Below are 19,848 nucleotides of genomic sequence, written 5' to 3' on the forward strand. Positions count from 1 at the left end.
GCTCGGAAAGCAGAGCGGCACGTATTAGGGCGTGGTTTGCCAATACAAGGAAGCCCGCTCAGCCAATAGCCTCGCGCCTCCCCGCTTCGCACAAACCGCGGACAGCCAATGGTCATATCGAATGGCGAGTTCCCCCTTACCAAGCTTCCTCTTATTGGGAAGTTGCGCAGCACAAATCGTCATTTCCCTTGTGGCGCCGCGTTCGTAACGACCAATAGCGAGAGCCTATCAGTTAGGACCAATTAAAAGCGTGTATTCCCCTGGCCAATCGTTTTGCTCGCTGACAACCAGCGCCGAGCTGTCTGCCAATAGCCTGACGGGAAACACAGCTCGAGACTCAACAGCTTGTTGTTCGTGTGAACGCGTCGCAAGCCCAGGCGAGAGGGAAGCAAGACGCCTCGTTGAATGTGAGTAAAAAAACATTCATGTTGCTTTGGTTTTTCCAGCCCGAAAAGTGTCGCCCCCCCCGGCTCGCGAATACTCTTCAGTCCGGCGAGCTGCGAGGCCGCGCGGGTGTCAGAAAATGTCGGCTTTCGTCGTGCTCACGAGCAGCAGCCGCTGCTTGTTTTCGCACTGAAGAAATGTGAAAGCTTGTGTGTGTGTGCATGCGAGTCTTTTGTCAAACAGGCGACTATGAAATGAAAACATCTAAAGCGACGGACTTTCGTCTCATGTCACATTTAATGACGTCGTCGGTTATTAAGTTAGTTCCTTTTGTGCCCACGAGCCAGTGGACGTAAGCAAGACGCTTTAAATGTACGGACAAACTCGCTCGCCTCCTTAGCATGCTTAGCTAAAGCTAGCCGGAAAGCGGACGCAGCCACCGCCGTCACCGTCGCCTCTACCCACGAGGATTTTCTGGCCGTTACTCGACTGCCGTCCGACCGCCGATTGGCCCGCTTTCCGCCGCCCGTCGTGATCAAACCGCTCGGGAGAAAGAGCAGTGCGAGCTAAAGTTAGCCGCGCTAGCTGAGCTGACATGGCGACGTGACTCTCTGTGGAGCTCCAGCTCAAAGCGGGAAGGCGAACTCCTCGGCTCGGTCACGGACAACCTGGTCGATCTGGCTAATTGGCTCTCTCCAACGGCAAGTGACATTTTTGAGTGAAGGGGATCTGACATTTGTTCTGATCCGACCAGGAAGAGAGAGCGAGACTTTCCTTATTCCTGAGATTCTTGTTAGTTATGTCTGGCTACTTTCTCAGTCATCAAGGTCTCTCTGGGCAACTGAATTCGTCTTGGTTTTAATGTCTTTCAGTTACCTCTGTTCAACTTTGGCAGGTTTCCATTAACTGGACGATTGAGACCACCGGATTCAAAACAAGTTCAACAGCCAAGAAGACTTTGCGGCTATAATCTTCAACAATCTGGAATCTTCTTCTAGCTAATTATTTCTGGATCCAATCTCAAGACATGCAGGACACGAGATAGAAACTTGCATTGGTGAAAGAGGCGCTACACAGATGTAAACAATGAGAAGAAGATTCCGAGATTCAACTTTGGAAGCTTCCATTTAGTTACTGAGATTTCTCGTTTAACATTGAAAGGCAATTTCCAGGAAACTGGACTCTTTGTGGTTGTTGGAGACCAAACATCGTCACCAACCAAGAAGAGTCCAGTGACCTTGGGCTTTGGTGTCGCGAAGCATCACCTCATCCGTTCTGTCGGTAAATTCCGTTTTCTAGGCTTAAAGACGTCGCATCTTCAACAACCAAGAAGAGTCCATTTTGCTGAGTTAACTCAGTTTACGGTAATCCCCAAAAGTTGAATCCTGCATGAGTCAGATGGTTGCCTAGGGAGACGGTGATGACTGAGAATCCTCACAGACATAAATAACTCAAAGATGATCGCAGATACAAGTGTTGCAGCGTATAGTTATTTTTCATCGCAGTTTAATACTCGTATACTTATTTTGCCTTCTTTTCTAACACATTTTTGTTTGATCCGTCTCAGCAATCAACAAAGCGCTCTCTCGGGGCTGGACTTCCTCAAATAAGCACAAAAGATGAAGGTGAGTGTTTTGGACTTGATGGCGATGTCAAAATAGTTATGGATGATGTTTGTGTGTTTTTTAGGCAGCCGATGAGCCCGCCTACTTGACGGTGGGCACCGACGTGAGTGCCAAGTACCGAGGGGCTTTTTGCGAGGCCAAGATCAAGATTGTGAAGAGGCTGGTGAAGGTCAAGGTAAGGTGGCAAAATCTTTGTGTGGAATTACTCACTCATTCCTTACTCCTTATTTATTCATTGTATGGGAACTTGCAAATGCTGTCTAGTTACCGAAAAGATCCCCAAAAATCAGTTTCAGCCACAAAATCAACGATAGCGACTAGGTAATGCAGTAGCTGTGTTGGTTTCACTCATTTCCTTACAATTGAATGACTAGATTTTTATATTGTGTTTTTTTTTTTATCGTATTATTCACTTCCCAGTGAAATGAAGTTACGCGATTCCTCACACAGCCACCCTTTCTGTTAGCATTCGCTAATAGGCATGGGAAGCCAAAGTATTGAGTAACGGTGCACTTCTTTCTTCGCATGCACGTGTCATGGTTTTCATTTGATTTATTTTTGTCCTTTCTCGGAGAAACTGGGCCGTGCTAGACGGCGGTCTCTTCTGAGCAGATGTAGAATCCATTGCGGCGAAACGGTCGCCACTCTGAGATGACGACGAGAACACGAATGATGTCACATTGGCAGAAAGAGCCCGGCAAATATTAAAACCCAATCGCACTCTGCAAATCATTTTCCAGAGGCTTGCAAAAATACTCGTAAACAGCTTAAGTGCTGTTTGGAAGATACGTGAGTCGTAAATGAAAAGGTTACCGTGAATATATTTTGGGGCAAAATCCCACGGAGTGTGGCTTTAAGCCATTAAGAAAATAATACGTCTACATATTTAAAAAAAAAAAAAAACATGTGTAAAATCAAACTAATCATTTAAGCTGTTGTTCTGTCTTTTTTCCCCTCTTCAAATTGTTTCTTATGGATAGATTTAAAATAAAATCAGGAAAACTTTTCAATTTAAGTATTAAAGAAATTTGGCGACTGACCCAATCTCGTACTGCACTGGCACTGTTGATGGAGAACGCCGTCCTAGGAATCGTTTGTCTTGCAAGCAAGTAACGACATTGCAGGCAAGAACGATATTTTGCTTTGGACCTTTTCCCGACATGCTATCAAGGCAGATGCGGTGTACAGTAATCCCTCGCACCTATCGCGGATTTGAATTTTTTTTTTTTTTTTTTACAGTGGTTTTGTACTCTGTGTAGCGGCCCCTTGGATTACGAATCAGGACGCAGAGAGTTTCAAACGGGTGTCGATCATCTTTTATCTCTGAACAAGCGTGTTCAGCATTCTGCGCCGCGAAAATGACACAACAACAGAAAAACACAAATTGGAATAGTAGTTTCACAAATAATTCACATATCAATCATGTATACACAACGCTCCTGTAAGGGCAGAAATTCACTTTTCTCGTAAGCTTCGTTAATCAGCGCGGGCAGTCGAAGGTCGGGCTGACTCGTCGTTTTATCCACAGCTTTCACTTTCGTTCTAGCACTCACACGGACCCAAAGGAACTCTTTTGTTTTCTTGTATTAAAAGTTTCACACCCCAGTCCAGTGAGCACAACGGATGGATAACATCCACTTGAACTGTGAGAACGCTACGGGAACGGTCAAAAGATGTTTCGCTTCCATGGCTACCAGCACTGGGGTGTATTGTATTGTTTTATTGACCACACGTTCCCATCTACACGCACAAACAAAGCACAACCATGCATCTTATCAAATGCATTATTAATAAATAAATAAAGCGGACTACTTTGCGGATTAAATTTATCGCGGGTTATTTTTGGAACGCATCCCCCGCGATAAATGAGAGATTACTGTACCGGTCGTCCATACGATGATGCATGTGAAGAGCTACCATTTCTATTGCAGGGGACACTTTTCTATAAAAACGTCTACAATTTATTCACTATTGTTTTTGGCTGTGTGTACTATTATCTTAGCTGTTGCTAGGCTACGGTCGCGCCTTACCTTGCATCACTAGTGTAACAGTTGGATTAAGCGTGATTTGATTGGTCGTCACGCCGTTTGCTCGTCAGCCAGCAAATAGGTCCATATGGATAGAAACCTTGTACATTATACTGGAACGCAACAACAGTGTACATTGCTTCAAAGGTGGTTGTACCAAGAGATTTTTTTTTGAATGTCCAAACTGGAGATGATCCATTTGTTGTTTTGAGCAAAATGTCTTTTCTAAACACATGGTGAAAAGATCCGAGAAAATTGCCCATGAGTTCATGGAATTTTAAGGGAAAGTAGAATTTGGTCCATATCGCACAGCGTTTAGTGCAAACGTCTAATCTAATTGTCATCAATGTCGTCAGATGACTTTTGTTTTGTTGTTTCGCCCAATGAGAATTGCGAAAGTGTCAGAATGATTGTTGTTGTTGCGACGGTTCTCTCCAGGTGACCCTGAAAGGGGAGAGCACCAGCCAGGTGGTCCACGATGATGAGGTCAAAGGCCCCCTCAGGGTAGGAAGCATCATCACCATGACGACGTCGATGATGATGTGGCCGTAACGTGTGCGTGTGTGTGCTGGTAGGTGGGCTCCACGGTGGAGGTGAAGACAAACGAGGGCGTGTGTAGCGAGGCCGTCATCAGCAAGCTGACGGACGCCAGTCTCTACACAGTCGGTGAGTTGCGTGTGATGGAGCGAGCGCCTTCTTTGCGCCACCGCCTGCATGCGCGAGTGACTCGGGTGTCGCCGTGTCTTTCAGTTTTTGACGATGGTGACGAGAAGACGCTGCGCCGGTCGTCTTTGTGCCTGAAAGGCGAGCGTCACTTTGCAGAAAGCGAGGTGAGTTCAGGACCGTTGAGACTATTTTAGCCCTTTCAGAAAGAATAAACCTAATAAGAAATGCGTGGAGCCTTCCCATAATTTCTCATGAAACGGCCAATGCTGTTGAAGTGGTGTTGTCAGAAAGTGATGTCTTTACGCTTCTTGTCCACTAGAGGGTGCTCTGACTGTTTAATCAAATGCGCATCTTCCCTGGAGGATGATGTGGTTGTCCCAGTTCTCGTGTGACCGTGTGCAAAAACAACAAATTTTTTTTTTCCTGAAGCCTTAACGTGGAAAAAATGCAGTACAAAATCGAATGGGATATTCAACAATTGCCATTTTCATGTTCACGCCGGGATTTCAAAAGTATTGAATTTAAGAATTTGGAAGTAATAACTGAAGTCTTGAATTTTAAAAGGCTCGAAATAAGCCGGGTCAAAACGTGACTTTATTGACAAAAAGCTGCTTGGCTTTGTCAGCGTTTTTGTTCTAATTTTAGCCATAAGACAAGTTGTGAAGCAATTGTAATTCATCGCAAAATACCATTGAAGTTGGCAAAGGTGAGAGCTGAACACCATGGCAGGTTTGTTACTGCTTCAGGATAAGAAAGGGGAAGTCAACCTCCCAAAAATGTTAGCAATGAAATGTTCTCTGCCCCTTCACGAGTCTAAACGTGGCATTCTCATTGAATAGAGCATTTGTGGAACGTGAGTTAAGCGGCAAAATCCGCACGCTTTTTGTCCATGTCATGGGGCGGCCATTTTGCCACTTCGTGTCGATTGAAAATGACATCACTCTTGCCGGGGCTTGACGAACAACCACTCACGGCTCAGCTGTTTCCCTTCTTATTTTTCTCCTTCTCGTTTTCTTGTCCTTCATTTTTCCTCCTCCCTGTCATCCCCATACTCATTGTTTTCTGTCTCCTTCCTCCTCAGACGCTGGACCAGCTTCCTCTGACCAACCCGGAACACTTTGGCACTCCGGTCATTGGAAAGAAGTCCAATCGCGGGCGTCGTTCCTCGCAGGCCGTGTGAGTCTTTGAGGGAAAATGTCCTTTTTGGGAAGGGGGGCATGAGCGGAAAAGCGGAGGCACTGACCAGTGTTGTTTTTGTCAACGATGACAAAAATATTTCGTTTTCTTCATGACGACAACGAGACGATGACGAGCTAAACGAGGTTATTTGATGAAGTTTTGGTCTAATAAATTTACAAAAACTAGTCAAACTTTTTTTGCGCTTCCATCGACTAAAAGCGACTAAAACCTTTTTGAGTTTTCGTCGACTAAAACGGTCACGAATAGGAATGACTAAATGTGACGAAAACTAATGAGCATTTTCGTCCAAATGACTAAGACTAAAACTAAATCTAAAATGCCTGCCAAAAACAACACGAGCACTGACTGCCTGGTGTCCCTAAGGGCGGACGAGGAGAATGAGTCTTCGTCCAGCGAAGACGAGGATGACCGCAGAAGACTCAACGATGAGCTGCTGGGGAAAGTCTGCAGCGTCAAGAAAGAGGACCAGCCGGCCTCCTGGTTCCTGGCCTTGGTAAAGCCACCGATGGCGTGTGAGAACGTGTGCGTGAACGCCTCTTGATGTGATGTGATGTGTGTTTAGGTGGTGTCTCCCAGCTGCAACGACGAGTTGGTGGTGAAGAAGGATCAATGTCTGGTCAGGTCCTTCAGTGACTCCAAGTTGTGAGTTTGAGTCCATCTCGCGAATGCTTCCCCACTCGCGACACAGCGGTGCCTTGAGATGCGAGTTGAGCTTGTTCCCTGAGCACGTTCGTAATGCGCTCGGGCATCGGGCGAATAAATGTCTCTGGATTATTTGTGCCAAAGGTTCGACGACAATAATTTGGTGAAATGCGACAAAGAAATCCCAAAATGGCGTTTCTGTGCCGCAGGCGAATCAGGTTGGCTCACGAGTAGCTTAGTTAAGCTTTTGTGGGAACAAAAAAATAATGAACATGTCATTGAAATCGAAATTGATCTCGGTTTTGGATTTCTTTTGTTCGTGGTTTTTCCCCTGAATCGAGATTTTCCCATGAGGTGCCGAATTGGCATTTTAGTCGTTCCGAATTTAGTGAAAAAGCATTCAGTCATTTCAGCAAAGAACATCTTGCAGAAGTATTTTGTGTTGTTTAATGAGTGAACCAAAGCAAATGGTGTCAAATCCTGAAATCAGAATTTTTAGCGTTGAGAGCATTGGGACAGTTTGAAGGTCAACTCACGAATTTGAACGAGTCATGGATTTTAAAGTTGATCACATGTTGATTTAAGCACGTCCGCCTCACAGTCCCGCGATCTGGGCTCCGGCGTCCCTGTGTGGAGTTTGCACGTGCATGCTAGGTTCATTGAGCGCTCTAAATCGGCCAAAGTTGTGAATGTGCCCTGCGATTGGCTCCGTACAACCGCGGCGCGGTCGTCAAGAGGAGACGCACGGGCGGATGGAATTTTTTTAACGCCTCGATAATCGACTCGTCTGCCTCGTGAAAAGCAACTGTGTGGGCGACTTTGCTGTCGCGTCTCTGGATAGCGTCTTGTTGATCTACTTCCTGTTTCCCGCAGCTGCACGGTTTCCAGGAGGGACGTGCATCCCCTCAACTCCATCAGCATCAACAAGTCGGAACTTTCCAACACACGCGGTCAGTCTGCTTTCCTGTCTTCTTTTTCTCTCTCTCTCTCTTCCTTTTGCTTGTCCTCATCCTTGCGTCTGGCTTCCTCCACGTCATCATGTCTCCGCTTCCTGGATCCCTCCTTCCTTTTCCCTCTTCTCACCACCGTTCCACCTTGCTCCGCTTTTGCCCTCGTCCTGCTCCTCTCCAGGCTTTGAGGCGGCTCAGGTTTTTGCGAGGCGCAAGGAGGTGCCCGAGGTTTGGAAGATGGACATGAGTCAGATCTTGGAGTCATCCACCAGCGACGAAGACGACGACAACGGGGAGGGGAAGGAGAGCGAGGACGAGGACCTCAACGAGGAAGAGAAGAGGAAGAAGCTACTCAAAGAGGAGGTCAGCGCCCTCTCTCTTGGTTTCACCAAATCCTTTCTCTTGTGTTCTCTGTGTCCTCAAGGAAAGTTGTCAAATGTGGCAACCAAATCGCGGCGCCACCTAGGATCAATTTCAACATCCAAATCATATTTCCACCCTTTCATTGGACATGGGGCGCTCCTGAGTACAGATGCCCACAAGCAGGGCTAACCTGTGTGCGTGTGCGTGTGCGTGCTTGTAGCCCGAGGAAGAGCCAGACCCGGAGGAGCGAGATCACTTCCTGCAGCAGCTCTACAAATTCATGGAGGACCGAGGTGAGTCTGGGCAGATGATGAACAGCTGACCTGCACATGTGCATGCCTTTATTCCGACCTTATGCATGTGTGTGTGTGTGTGTGTGTGTGTGCGCGCGCAGGAACGCCCATCAACAAGCCTCCAGTGTTGGGCTACAAGGACTTGAACCTGTTCAAGCTCTTCCGCCTGGTCTTTCAACACGGTGGCTGTCGCAAGGTACCCGCTAGATCAGGATTTGCCAACGGTGGGCCAAGGCTCAAACGTGGCGCATTGCAGACGGGTACGCGGGCCTGCTCGAGTTGATGAAATCATACAACTGAATTAACGTTTATTGGCCTAGAAGTGTTTTCCATGCAAATTGACTCCAAGTAGAAGCTTCCTCAAGATTTGCTGAATGAGCTGCACAGGCTGCAATTGTATTGGGGAAGACGGGTAGTACCTTTTTTGTTTTTTTTTATGTCAGTTTTGAGATAAACAGCTATTTTTGCTAAGGTGGAAATAAACTAGTTTCTGTTAAGTGTAGATCTAAAACAAAATGGCTACCCTTGCGATCACAGATACCTCTGGTGTATTGTAACGACATAATGAAGCCGCTTCTTGTACGTACTCGATTTTCAAAATAAAATGCAGTGGTCGAGGTCTTCACTGTTATCGACCGTAATGTACGAAAATGTCCCTTACAAGCAGGGCATCTATGATGACACTTTTCAGAATTGTAATCCGCCTCGTTTGTGTGTCAGATTGAGAGTGGCACAGTGTGGAAGCAGATCTACATGGATCTTGGCATCCCCATCCTCAACTCAGCGGCGTCGTATAACGTCAAGACGGCATACAAGAAGTAAGCGTTGGGGACTTGGCATGCCGGCCGCGCGGGCAACCGTTGACCACCCGATCCCCCTCGCAGGTACCTTTTTGGCTTCGAGGAGTACTGCCGCTCGGCCTGCATCACCTTCAGGACCATCCACCACAACAACCCGCGCTCCCTTAAAGCGCACACCATTCCCAGGACCTCCAGGACAGAGTTCAGCATGACGGCGCACAAAAGTGAAGACGAGAACGCCGAGTCAGAGAGCGAAAGCGACAAGGACAAGCCCAAGAGCAAGCAGACGTCCCCCAGGGTGAGTCGCCGCCACCACTGCCGTCAAGTTTGTCACCGGTGTCGAGACGAGACGGACAGACGGATCTATTGCTCTCTTCATTTGTCCCTTTCTATCTATCTCGCTTTCGCTTCCGTAGTTGGAAGCACATCCTCGGTGATGTGCACGGCTGCTTTTACTGGCATCGGGTTGCAAACTAAGTGGAGCGAGCTCGCTTGCTACCCACCCTAGTCAGGATCGGGGTCGTACGAAAGCAACTGACGGACTCTGTTGGAAGAATTAGTCCGCTTATGAACAAGAAATAAACGGTTAGGCTGTATGGTCAAGGAAAGCCATCTCCGTTCAAGTGTAGCGACTTGGTTGTTGGCCTCTCCTGTTTCATTGCAATAGACGAAAGGAGTATGCAGACTTGGACGTCTGACCTGAGTGGCAAATTACTCAAGGTCAAGTTGGCTCAAGCAAACAAATGTATTTATTTTATTTTTTTGGCTAAAAAAGAGAACTGTTTAAATGTACGGTATTTTTACGCCAGTTGAGGGTGCTATTTCCGTATTTACTACTCCTCCTGGCTAGCTCGCGCATACAAGCTCACCAGTACTCACGTGAATAAGGGATCGCTGTCAGAAGCATCACCTCAGACCAATGAGAGATGTCATGGCAACACGTCTAATCGACGTCAGGGGAGGGATTTCACTGTTCGCCACATTCCTTGGAGTCACAGTTTCAAATCAAAACCAAAAATATCTCTGAACAGCATGCAAGCAAACAATGAAACAAAGAAATAAGATGAACACAAAGCATGTATGTCTCATGTCATTCCTATCGCCAAAAGAAATAAAATAACCCAAAAAGATGACAGCAATGGCTTCTTAAAAGCCGCGCAGCCTCAGCCAATCACATGGCTGTTTAGAGAGATGTGAGTGGTGTGCTTTGGGCAGTGTGTTTTTATTTATTTATTTTTTATATTTTTGCAGTCTGTTGTCTAAAGCTGTGATGTTTCATGCTTGCAATAACGTGAATGATAAGACAGACTACGACATTGTGGACGGCTGCCCTTTTGTCCAGCTTTCTCCTACGCCATCATCTTCACATCATGTATTTGTCACATAGATGTCTCAGACCTTGGCCAGCAGAGTGTGCTAACTTGCACCCCGATTACCCGGAAAAAGGTTCGATGGTCGAGAGAGTTGTTCAGTCTATAGCAGGGGTGTCAAGATCCAGTCCTGGAGGGCCGCTTTCCTGCATGCTTTCAATCTCTCCCGGCTGCAACCCACCTGATTCAAATGATCAGCTCATCAGCAAGCTCTGAAGAAGCCTGATAAGTATCCTGCTCATTTGAATCAGGTGGGTTGCAGCTGGGAGAGATGGAAAACATGCAGGACAACGGCCCTCGAGGACTGGAGTTTGACACCCCTGGTAGAATAGGCGCATCGCATGACAAGGCGCCTCGTTTGTTTTGGGGAAGATTTGGGACTTTTAAGTGTGGCCTATGGTCCCGAAAATACAGTAAACAATTTGAACCCAAATCAAATTATTTGAAGTTCCTTTTGGATTGGATTTTTTAAATAAAAAAGTTATTTTCAAATAAAAAATGTGCCGCACCTATAAATTGCCGGAGAACTGTTTTAACATTTAAATTTGAATAAAAACAATCAAATTTGAACTCTGAAGTATTCTTACTATAGTTTTAGACTTTGTAAAACAATGTTCCACGTATAATAATAATACTGTATTTTATAATTGTTTTTTCTTTTATGATTGTCAATTTTGGAATTGTTGAGTGTAATGTGATTAAAATTGGATTTATTTCACAGCCTTAATAAATGTGATATTATGCTGCAGCAAAACACACACATCTCTGCACCTTCATCTCTGACGTCCTCCATCTCAACCCGTGCAGGGGAGAAGGCGAGGCGGCGCCACAGCGGCCAAGTTGGAGTCGCCCAACAAGGGAGGAAACGACAACGGCGACGAGCCGAGGGACGCTCGGCGGCGCAGCCGGCGACGTCTCGATGGTTCCGACAGAGGCTCTGAGGAAGACGAGGAGGAAGAGGAGCAGGATGAAGATGAAGACGAGGATGAGGAGGACGACGACGAGCGGGAAAGGCGACTGGGAGCCAGGTGGGCTTCATTGTGCACTCAGAATTTACGGTCCATCTTGCGGTCTTATTTTTTGTTTTATTTTATTTTTCGCAAGCACAAATTTTATTTGAGAGCCTTAGAGTGAAGTTGGGGGGCGTCGTCATTGATTAATTCATACTCTGTCCCAATTGTTGAACTGGACAAAAGTCAAATGCAAAATGACCACACTCACTCGGAGGATAGAGGACACGCTGACGCTAAATAAAAAGGTTAAGCGAAGATGAAGTTTGAGCTCATGACAGTCACAAGGCCACGCCCACTTAAAGCACTCCAACACAAACCTGTACCTTAGTTTTCAGTGAGTTCCAAAATGTGTAAATGTTGTTGTGACTTCGATGAGCGCTCCACTTGACCGACTTGGGAGCATCGCCTGCCGACACGATGCTCATATCGAGAAAAAGCGCTTGTGAAAGAGGCCGCTGTAGGCACGGCGCCGGTAGTTACTGCAGTGCCACAAAAGAACTCGAAGCTTGCCATCTTTCCGTTGGAAGTGAACTCGATGGATGGGGGGAACCCCTGGTGAGTTCCGCCACGATTTGTGGATGCTTGAACTAACTTTTTGCCACATTGTCCGCTAATGTTTGAGCTTTTGCAAAAGCCGCACAACAACGAGAAGAGCGGGAACCTGTCATGTTAAATACTTGCATAAAGTACAACCAAACTCTGTTTTGTTCTCATTGACTTCTTAAAAACGTGTTTTTGTCTGCATGCATGCTAGCGTATGTTTTCCCGTGCCTGCACCTTTTAATACGGTACTTGTGTGCGTTTATCTTGCGCGATGTAAAGGCAGTTTATTTCTTGACTTTCCAACACATTGCAATACATTTTCTCTTGTTCTAATTATTTATTGATTGATTTATTTTTTTTTGCTCGGTGCTTGAACAGAGTGACGATATTTCAATTCATCTGAATGAGGAAGCATGATTTGACATGCAATTAAATTGAGTTACAAACTTGATTGGTCACGGAACAAATTCAACTCATCAGCCAAAGTACCGTTGGCAACGTGACGAGATTTGCGGAAAATGCTGAGTCTGGTAGGCCTTGACCCGAAGAAAATTGTCGGGAAAAATTTTGAAAAAATGCATGATGGGTCCCGGACAAACTGAGTTTTTAATCGGGGTACACTTTTTTCAACACTTGTGTGATGTTAAATGTTGAAAATCTAGTCAAAAAATACTCAATGTAAAACGATATTAACTCATTATTTGGCAATTTAGCCCTTGGATCTTATTTGGTCTGCTCCTCGTGCTACGCCCCCCCAGCGTGGTATGGGGGAGCACATTTCCACTTAGGTGGTTGTTTGATTTGCTTACATTTTTTGCGATTAAAAATTGTGTTCAGGAGTGAGGACGAGGGGGATGGCGACGCCTTGACGGGAACGAAGGTGAGAGTGAAGTACGGCCGAGGAAAGACGCAAAAGATTTACGAGGCTCACATCAAGAAGACTGACACCGACAACGGAGAACCCTTCTACCTGGTGCACTATTACGGCTGGAACGTCCGGTGAGTCCGCAGCAACCGACGTCGAGCAGGTTCGCAAAAACGTGAAAAGGTTTTTTGTCGCAATTCTCATGTTGTGGTGCTCACTGTTTGGATAAAAGAAATGTGAGCAGGAAGAGACGCACCCCGTAAACATTGCAAACATTTTTTTTTCTTAATTGCCAACCCTGACTCTCACCTAGGTGACATACTCCCACCCGTGGCACTCACCAGCGCGTTTCCCCGCAGGTACGACGAATGGGTGAAGGCCGACCGCATCATCTGGCCCGCCGAGAAAGGAACCCGGAAGAGAACCAGGAAGAAGGTGAAGGTGAGCTTCCATTTGGTTCCTTTTGGCTCCGCTCAGTCTATTGATGACATCTCAACTTTGCTGCTAGAGTAAAGACGAGGCTGACAAGGCGGAAGACAAGGTTCCCATGGCGGCGTTGATGGCCACCCCTCCGCTGATGCCATCGCCCAAACCCACGGCGGCCAAGCGAGGGCGCCCCCAGATCCGTACCGCGCCACCCGGCCGCAAGACGCCAAGCGGCGAGGGGCGGCCCAACGGCAAGAACGTCCGCACGGAGACACCACCCAACATGTCCAACGGCGACAGTAAGCCACGTCAACGTCACTAACGTGAAAAGACATTTGCGGCCGCTACACTTGGCCCCATTTAGTGAGGAGTTTTGTCGTGATCAGCCAGTGACTGCTGTGAAGTTAGCAACATTTGAAATGAACAGAAGCATGTTCTTCTGGAAGTTGGCTAAAGTGCACAATTCACGGTAACTTGGATGAATGAACATCACGTGAAACGCACTTTGTCGCGCATTCTGACGCAACGAGCAGAAGTGGGAGGGTGTGGCAAATCATTCTCAAGTCGTAATCTTCGAGGTTCAAATAAGTGCCAATTTACTGTGGTGGGGGGGGGGCAAAACTACAGGAATGATGATAAAATGTTTTTACCTGTATCAGACTGTGCCCCATCCAATATGGCGGCCGCACAAAACACACTCGACACATTTGCGGTGGAGTCTGCATAGACATGCACACTCGCTGTTGCAGATAGTCATTGGGATGGATTCCAGTTTCCATTTTGCCTCCTCACTTAAATGCGTAAGTGACTTTGACCAACTTTTGGTGAGCGACGCTGTGAGGCTGCGCAAGCTGCTTTACCTGTGTCCGATTTCCAAGCGTCTCTTTGAGTCACCCTTTGCCATTGTCTTCTTCCCGATTTGCCGAAAGAGATCCTCCTTGAGTCTGAATGCCTCACAGGTGGACACGTTTCTGGCCTGCATATGACCTCAAAATGGTCATTTTTCGTTTAAATAAATAGCGTCACAATTCAAAGCCAAGTCGAGTCTTACATAAGTCCTGATATTGGCGCCGCGAGTCTGACGCGTCTTTGGCAACAATGCGCTTCGGGCATGCTTGTGTGTCGCTACCCGTTGAGCCGGACAAAATTGACACTTTGCTGGACACGCTACCTGATCGCATGTTTTCTGAAAGAGTTTTCCAGTAGGTAGGAAATGAGTACATGATTGTGAACGGCTCTAATGTTTCATCCTCCATCTTTGATGTTTTTCATCCGTGTTTCTGTAGACGCGCCACGCATCAGGAGGACCAGGAGGACATCCGGGATGTACGACTCGGACCGCGCCTCAAACGGTGAGTCGTAGGCTGTCATTTGGCGTTTGCGAAACAGACTATTGGTTCGACTCTTTGACTTTAGTAAGAAAAAAAAACAAAAACCTGATGAACTTGAATCTACTTCAAGTAAACTGCCATCGATTTCCAGGCGGGCTGCGAGCAAAAAGCAACAAAAAGTCATTTTTTTAATTTAGTTTTAACAGATAGCAAGTTACAATTACACTCCCTGCTCTAAAAGCACCAAATATCATAAAAACAAAAAAGAACTCGGGGCAATCATGAATAATAATTCCCCAAAAATAAACAGGTAAACCTCCTTTCATGTGTGGGTCGACTGGGCGCCCGTCATTTGTTGAGCTGTCTGCTTTCACTTCTCCGGGTTGCTTGAAGTGTTGCTGTGGGGCGGCTTACTTTTTTACTGGCATATCGGGGTGATGCCGTCTCACGTGTGTTCGCATTTTGGAACTATTAGTTGCAACATCCGCACGAAGGTCAAGCGACGCCGACTCGCAATTCTTCTCGTTCGGTCCACCACTCGCACTCGTCGCCGTTGTAATCAACTGAAATATTCCCACTCGGCTGATTTGGATCGGGCCAATGGCTCCTCTAGCGCCATGTTTTTATGCGCACGCGCCACTTTTCTTCGTTGGTTTTGATCGATTTCTTCTTCTAACAACAAACATGGCGGTCGCGTGATCTCGGGCGTTTTTTTTTTTCCCCCCTTAGACATACTTGTCGTATGACCGCGTGCACGGAACCGTGAAGCATTTATTTTTATATTTTATTGAATCATTTGGCACATATCGGCACGGTGGACGACTGGTTAGCACGATGGCCTCACAGTGCAGAGGTCGTGGGTTCGATTCCGACCTTCCTGTGTGGAGTTTGCATGTTCTCCCCGTGCCTGCGTGGGTTTCCTCCGGGTACTCCGGTTTCCTCCCACATTCCAAAAACATGCACGGCAGGTTGAATGAAAACTCCAAGTTGCCCCTAGGTAAGAGTGTGTACACTCGTCATGGTGCATAGCTTTTGGTTGCATTCAAAATGCACGAAACATTGACACGCTTGCACTGAACATCAATGCGTATTTTGTTTGTGGACCGCTGCAGCATCACACAAGCGCACAGAGACGAGCGTGGCAGTAATTTCAAAATAAATAAAGAAAATCAATTCGGGGCTTGAGTCAATCGTTCCGTCCCTAGCGTACGTGTTTGTGAACGTATGCATGTAAATGTGTGTGCGAGGGGGAGAGTGAGTCCATCTCACGCTTTTAGTTCCTCCACGTCATCCTAACGGTACCATCCTGTGCTCACCCCGCAGAGGATTCTGGGAACTCGACGGTGGACAGCGAATCAGAAGAGCCGCCGGACAAGAAGCTGTCGCTGTGGCAGGGGAGGCCCGAGAAGGAAAAGGAGTGGGAGGAGATTGATGCATCTGAAGTAAAAGAGGGAGAGTCAAACGAGGCCGATGTCCCGCCAATGGCTCAACCTCCCGTCATGTCCCCTCGTCCCGGCACGCCGCAGGACGACGACGCCGCCAAGCTCGCGATTCCCTCGGAAGATGAGGAGAACCCGGCAGAGGAAGCTCTGAAAGTGAAGGACGAGCTGACAGATGAGCAGGAAACGGTGTGCCCCACCTCTCCCCCGTGCAGGGCGTCCCCTCAGCACGACGAGCTGCGGGACAACCCTGCTGCACCGTCAAAAGACCTCAAGACGCCACCTTTGTCGCCGCCCACACTCAAAGACCACAACAGTGTAACTCCGCCTAAAATTGCCAGTCTGCCCGCCCCCACCGCTCCTGACCCTCCACTGCCTCCTCCTCGCAGTGTCCTGAAGAGACAGGATGAACCAATGGTGGTCCTCCACTGCCTCCCCGCGCCGTGCCTCTTCCCAGAACCGCCGGGCCCCTCCCCGACCGCCACGCCCTCAGACACAGACTCCGCAAGTGAGGAGGAGGAGGAGGACGAGGAGGAAAAGCCGGAGCTTAAGCTCGGCCCAGAAAGGAAGCAAGAAGAGGTTACACCCGCCTCCCCAAAGTCTTCAGTGAGCCCCACCAAGGTTGGCGCCATCGTGTCACCAAAGTCCTTCTCGTCCCCCCCGCGTGCCGCCGATTCGGAACGAAGGAGCCATAAAGTAGTGGGGGCCGACCAGGTGCAAGGACAAGTTGACGAGGAGTTAAAGGAACGGCCCGAAGAGGAGCTCGCCACACCGCCACTGGCCCAGGAGGCCCTAAGGCCCGCCCCAAGCGAGGAGCCGCAAATGGGCGCCGAGGCATTACTGTGCCACGAAGTAGACCTCGATGAGCCCGACGACAAGGACAAACCCACCTCTTCCTCGGAGCCCCTCCTCCTCATCGCCAGGGAGCACCCGCCCCAGCCGCCGTCGCCCCACCGCCCCTTCCTCGCCGACGCCGTCTTGAGCTGCGCCCTCTGCCCGGCCAGTCTGAAACCCGACATGGAGATGGAGGCCGAGGTGGTGGTGGTGGCGGCGGCGGCCGGCAGAGAGAAGGAGGCGGACGCCCGGTCCAGTCCAGATGTCGTGGTGTCACAGGAGGCCCGAGGTTGGTGCGGCGCGGCCCACTTGTGAAAGGTGAATGTCCGGTAACCCTTGTCAATGTTTCCCCCTCAGCTCAGAAGCGTCTGTCGGAGTGTCAGTTAAGCCCCGTCGCCAAGAAACCCAGACGGAACCACAAGCGCGCCAGTGGGCCCGTCAAGACTGACAAGAACGGCACAGGTGAGGTCCCTGGCAAGGCAACTTTTGGCCATCGGCATCTTTCTTGTCTTTCCTCGTCCACCATCACCGCACACTTTGGGGTAATGACGCAATATTGGAAACGCACGCGATACCAAATGTTGAATCGTGCAATGGCGATGATATGCTGATATTTATTGTCTCCCTAAAGCGTTGCTGCTCAATTATTTTCCGTCCGAAAAGTCGAGCGTACATCGAAGCCCTTCTTTCTCTGTAATTCATTTTAGCGATGAGCACGCCTCGTTTGGAACGCTTCTTGTGAGCGGGGTCGTCGCGCAGCTCGTTGCTGCTGCTGCTGCGCACGGACTTGGAGATAGTACAAAGAAAGCTCTTACAAGATAGCTTGGCGGCCAAAGAAATGACTGCCGGGACAACCGGCGACTGGGCGACGCTTTTTTTATTTATTTATTTTTTTTTAATCAGTACTGCGTGACCTATTGCGTCAACTAGGAGCACACAAAGCGCAGCTTTGACCATCTCAAATTTGCATTGTCTGAGATTGCAATTTCGATACATCGTCCAACCGTACTACGGCGGGAAAAAAAGGATGTTTCCCAGGTTAGCACGCGCCTCCCCAGCATCGCTCCGCGCCCACCCGTTTAATCATAAAAAGGCCAAAAGCTATTTGCCGGATATTAAACAAAAAACGGGTCCCAATCAAAAGTCAGCAAAAGCTGCCAGGCAAACTAAACATACCCAATACTAACAAATACGAAAACGAGCAACTGGCGACTAACTAATATGGCACAGAAATGAAGAGCTCACCAAAAAAAAAAAAAAATCACTGTGGGAGGCAGAGAGCAAACGGGCGAGTTTGAAATTCGATATATCATATGAAACGGGTTCCATTTATTTACACGCTTGCGCCAAACAATGCCTATTGCGTTTTTTGGTTGGTTTTAGCGAAAACAGAAAAAATAAGGAACAAAAACAAATTGAATGGAGGCGTGAGTGAATTGTTCCATCCCTACTCCTCCTCCTTGTCCTTCCGTGTCCTTTCTTTTGGCGCTAAAGATGCCATGATATCACTTTCTAACATGACTCCTCCTCTTTCCTCCCAGCAGGTCACAGCAGCGACAGCGAGGACCAGTCTCATCTTTCATCTTTGTCAAAGTCCAACAAGTCTCGCTGTCCTGGCGCCGGGTCGCCGCACGCCAAAGAGAAGCATAGCGCCACCTCCCCGCAGCGAGCCTACAAGTGGACCTTCAAGCTCGGTAACGCGTGTACACGCTCGCACACTTTGACGATGGGACGGCACGAAAACAACAGTTCGTTGTGGCTCTCATGGATTTTTTTTTTCTCACGTGACTGACTGCGTTTTCCCGTTCAGACTCCCTGGATAGCATGACGAGCAGCGAGAGGATCTCCTTCCTGCAGGACAAGCTGCAGGAGATCAAGAAATACTACATGAGCCTCAAGTCGGAGGTGGCGTCCATTGACAGACGGAGGAAGCGCTTAAAAAAGAAGGAGCGGGAAGGTAAGGAGAAGCAAGTCGTCACGCGCAAGTGCTCTCTAAGCGCCTCGTGTCGATCCCCGTCAGTGTCCAACACCTCGGCGTCCACGTCCTCCGGTTCCTCGGACGCGGCGATGAGTCCATCCTCTGCCTCGCCCGCTCAGAGCACCTTGGCTGTGGAGTGCAGGTGATGACACGCCCGCCCGCAACCGCCAGAGACGGTCAGATGCCGCCCGCCCGACCGACACTCGAGTGCAGCGGGGGAATACAACGGACCACAGAAAAGGACCGACTTCCTGTTTGACACTTTGGCAGCCATAGAGCACTTCCTGTTTTGTTTTTTAAAAACCTCCTGCCTTTCTTAATTCCCTTCCTCTCGATTTCCTGCCCTTATCTCTTCACTTTTTAAATAATTCACTTTTTGACACATGACTTGTTTTTTTCATCCGGTCATTCACGGTCTTCATTTTTCCCCTCCTCTGCCCTCACTTCCTCCTGCTTTTTTTTTTTTTTTTTTTTTTTTACTTAGTTGTTCCTCTGTACATCCTGCTCATCACTTCTTCCCCCCCTCTTACCCGTTTGCTTTGTCAGTTTGAACTCTTTTGGGAGAGGTCAAAGTTCAGCTGCAGGTTCAGGGGGAGGAGCCAAAACAGCTGCTTATGCAAATAATTGTTTGACAAAAAAGTTTGAAGTCAAGGAAAAAATGTTTTTTAACTTTTCTATGAAATTAGAGCTTCTATTTTGTTAAGAAAAAAAATGAAAAAGTTGAATAAATAGGTGTTTTTTGTGTTGTGTTGGAGTGAGGAATATGAGGACTTTGGAAGTTTTATTTCCAATTGGACAAAAAAAAAAAAACTTCCTTGCTTCAACTTGACGTCAGACATTTTGTGGCCCGCTCACTGCTTCTCGTTTCTGCTCCACGCATTTCCCATTTCACTTGAGGAATTTTGTGTACATAAGATGAAATGCAAAAATGTAAAGAATGATTTATAATATTTTTCAGAGAAGACTTTGTACGCTACTGCCAACGGCTAAAGAAACATTTCCTGGACGCAGCAGCGCCTGTTTCCAATAAAGTTAATAAATATCCAAAGTATGTATGTGTGTCCGTGTGTGGGAGAGGAGTGGCCGCAACAGGGAAGGA

At 47.8% G+C, this 19,848-nt stretch overlaps 1 protein-coding gene across 5 annotated transcripts; it reads left to right on the forward strand.

The window, feature by feature from the left end:
* Nucleotides 1-204: 204 nt before the first annotated feature.
* Nucleotides 205-19,802, forward strand: arid4a (AT-rich interaction domain 4A). Of its 5 annotated transcripts, none has more exons than XM_088308455.1 (25): nucleotides 205-407; nucleotides 1,952-2,009; nucleotides 2,074-2,184; nucleotides 4,475-4,540; nucleotides 4,612-4,702; nucleotides 4,787-4,866; nucleotides 5,784-5,878; nucleotides 6,266-6,395; nucleotides 6,465-6,544; nucleotides 7,418-7,494; nucleotides 7,676-7,857; nucleotides 8,078-8,150; nucleotides 8,252-8,346; nucleotides 8,871-8,968; nucleotides 9,035-9,248; nucleotides 11,128-11,348; nucleotides 12,714-12,875; nucleotides 13,101-13,182; nucleotides 13,250-13,466; nucleotides 14,454-14,519; nucleotides 15,822-17,060; nucleotides 17,129-17,233; nucleotides 18,313-18,465; nucleotides 18,582-18,728; nucleotides 18,792-19,802. In XM_088308455.1, exons 2-25 carry the CDS (start codon nucleotides 2,004-2,006, stop codon nucleotides 18,893-18,895), a joined length of 3,894 nt encoding a protein of 1,297 aa, XP_088164581.1. In that variant the 5' UTR covers nucleotides 205-407; nucleotides 1,952-2,003; the 3' UTR covers nucleotides 18,896-19,802. The 5 variants fall into 5 exon arrangements, with proteins under 5 accessions (XP_088164581.1, XP_088164589.1, XP_088164598.1 ...); XM_088308463.1 differs by having other exon boundaries at nucleotides 18,316-18,465; XM_088308472.1 differs by having other exon boundaries at nucleotides 13,101-13,176.
* The last annotated feature ends 46 nt before the right edge of the window (nucleotides 19,803-19,848 follow it).

This window comes from Idiotropiscis lumnitzeri, chromosome 1 (genome assembly GCF_059441095.1).
Source record: "Idiotropiscis lumnitzeri isolate Australia: NSW breed Sydney's pygmy pipehorse chromosome 1, RoL_Ilum_1.0, whole genome shotgun sequence".
Lineage (NCBI taxonomy): Eukaryota > Metazoa > Chordata > Actinopteri > Syngnathiformes > Syngnathidae > Idiotropiscis > Idiotropiscis lumnitzeri.

What these genes read in the sequence shown, in the direction of transcription:
- arid4a (XM_088308436.1), top strand. An exon ending in CCTCCTGGTTCCTGGCCTTG is followed by an intron (nt 6,396 to 6,464) that starts GTAAAGCCACCG and finishes ATGTGTGTTTAG; the next exon opens with GTGGTGTCTCCCAGCTGCAA. An exon ending in GGTGTCACAGGAGGCCCGAG is followed by an intron (nt 17,061 to 17,128) that starts GTTGGTGCGGCG and finishes TTTCCCCCTCAG; the next exon opens with CTCAGAAGCGTCTGTCGGAG.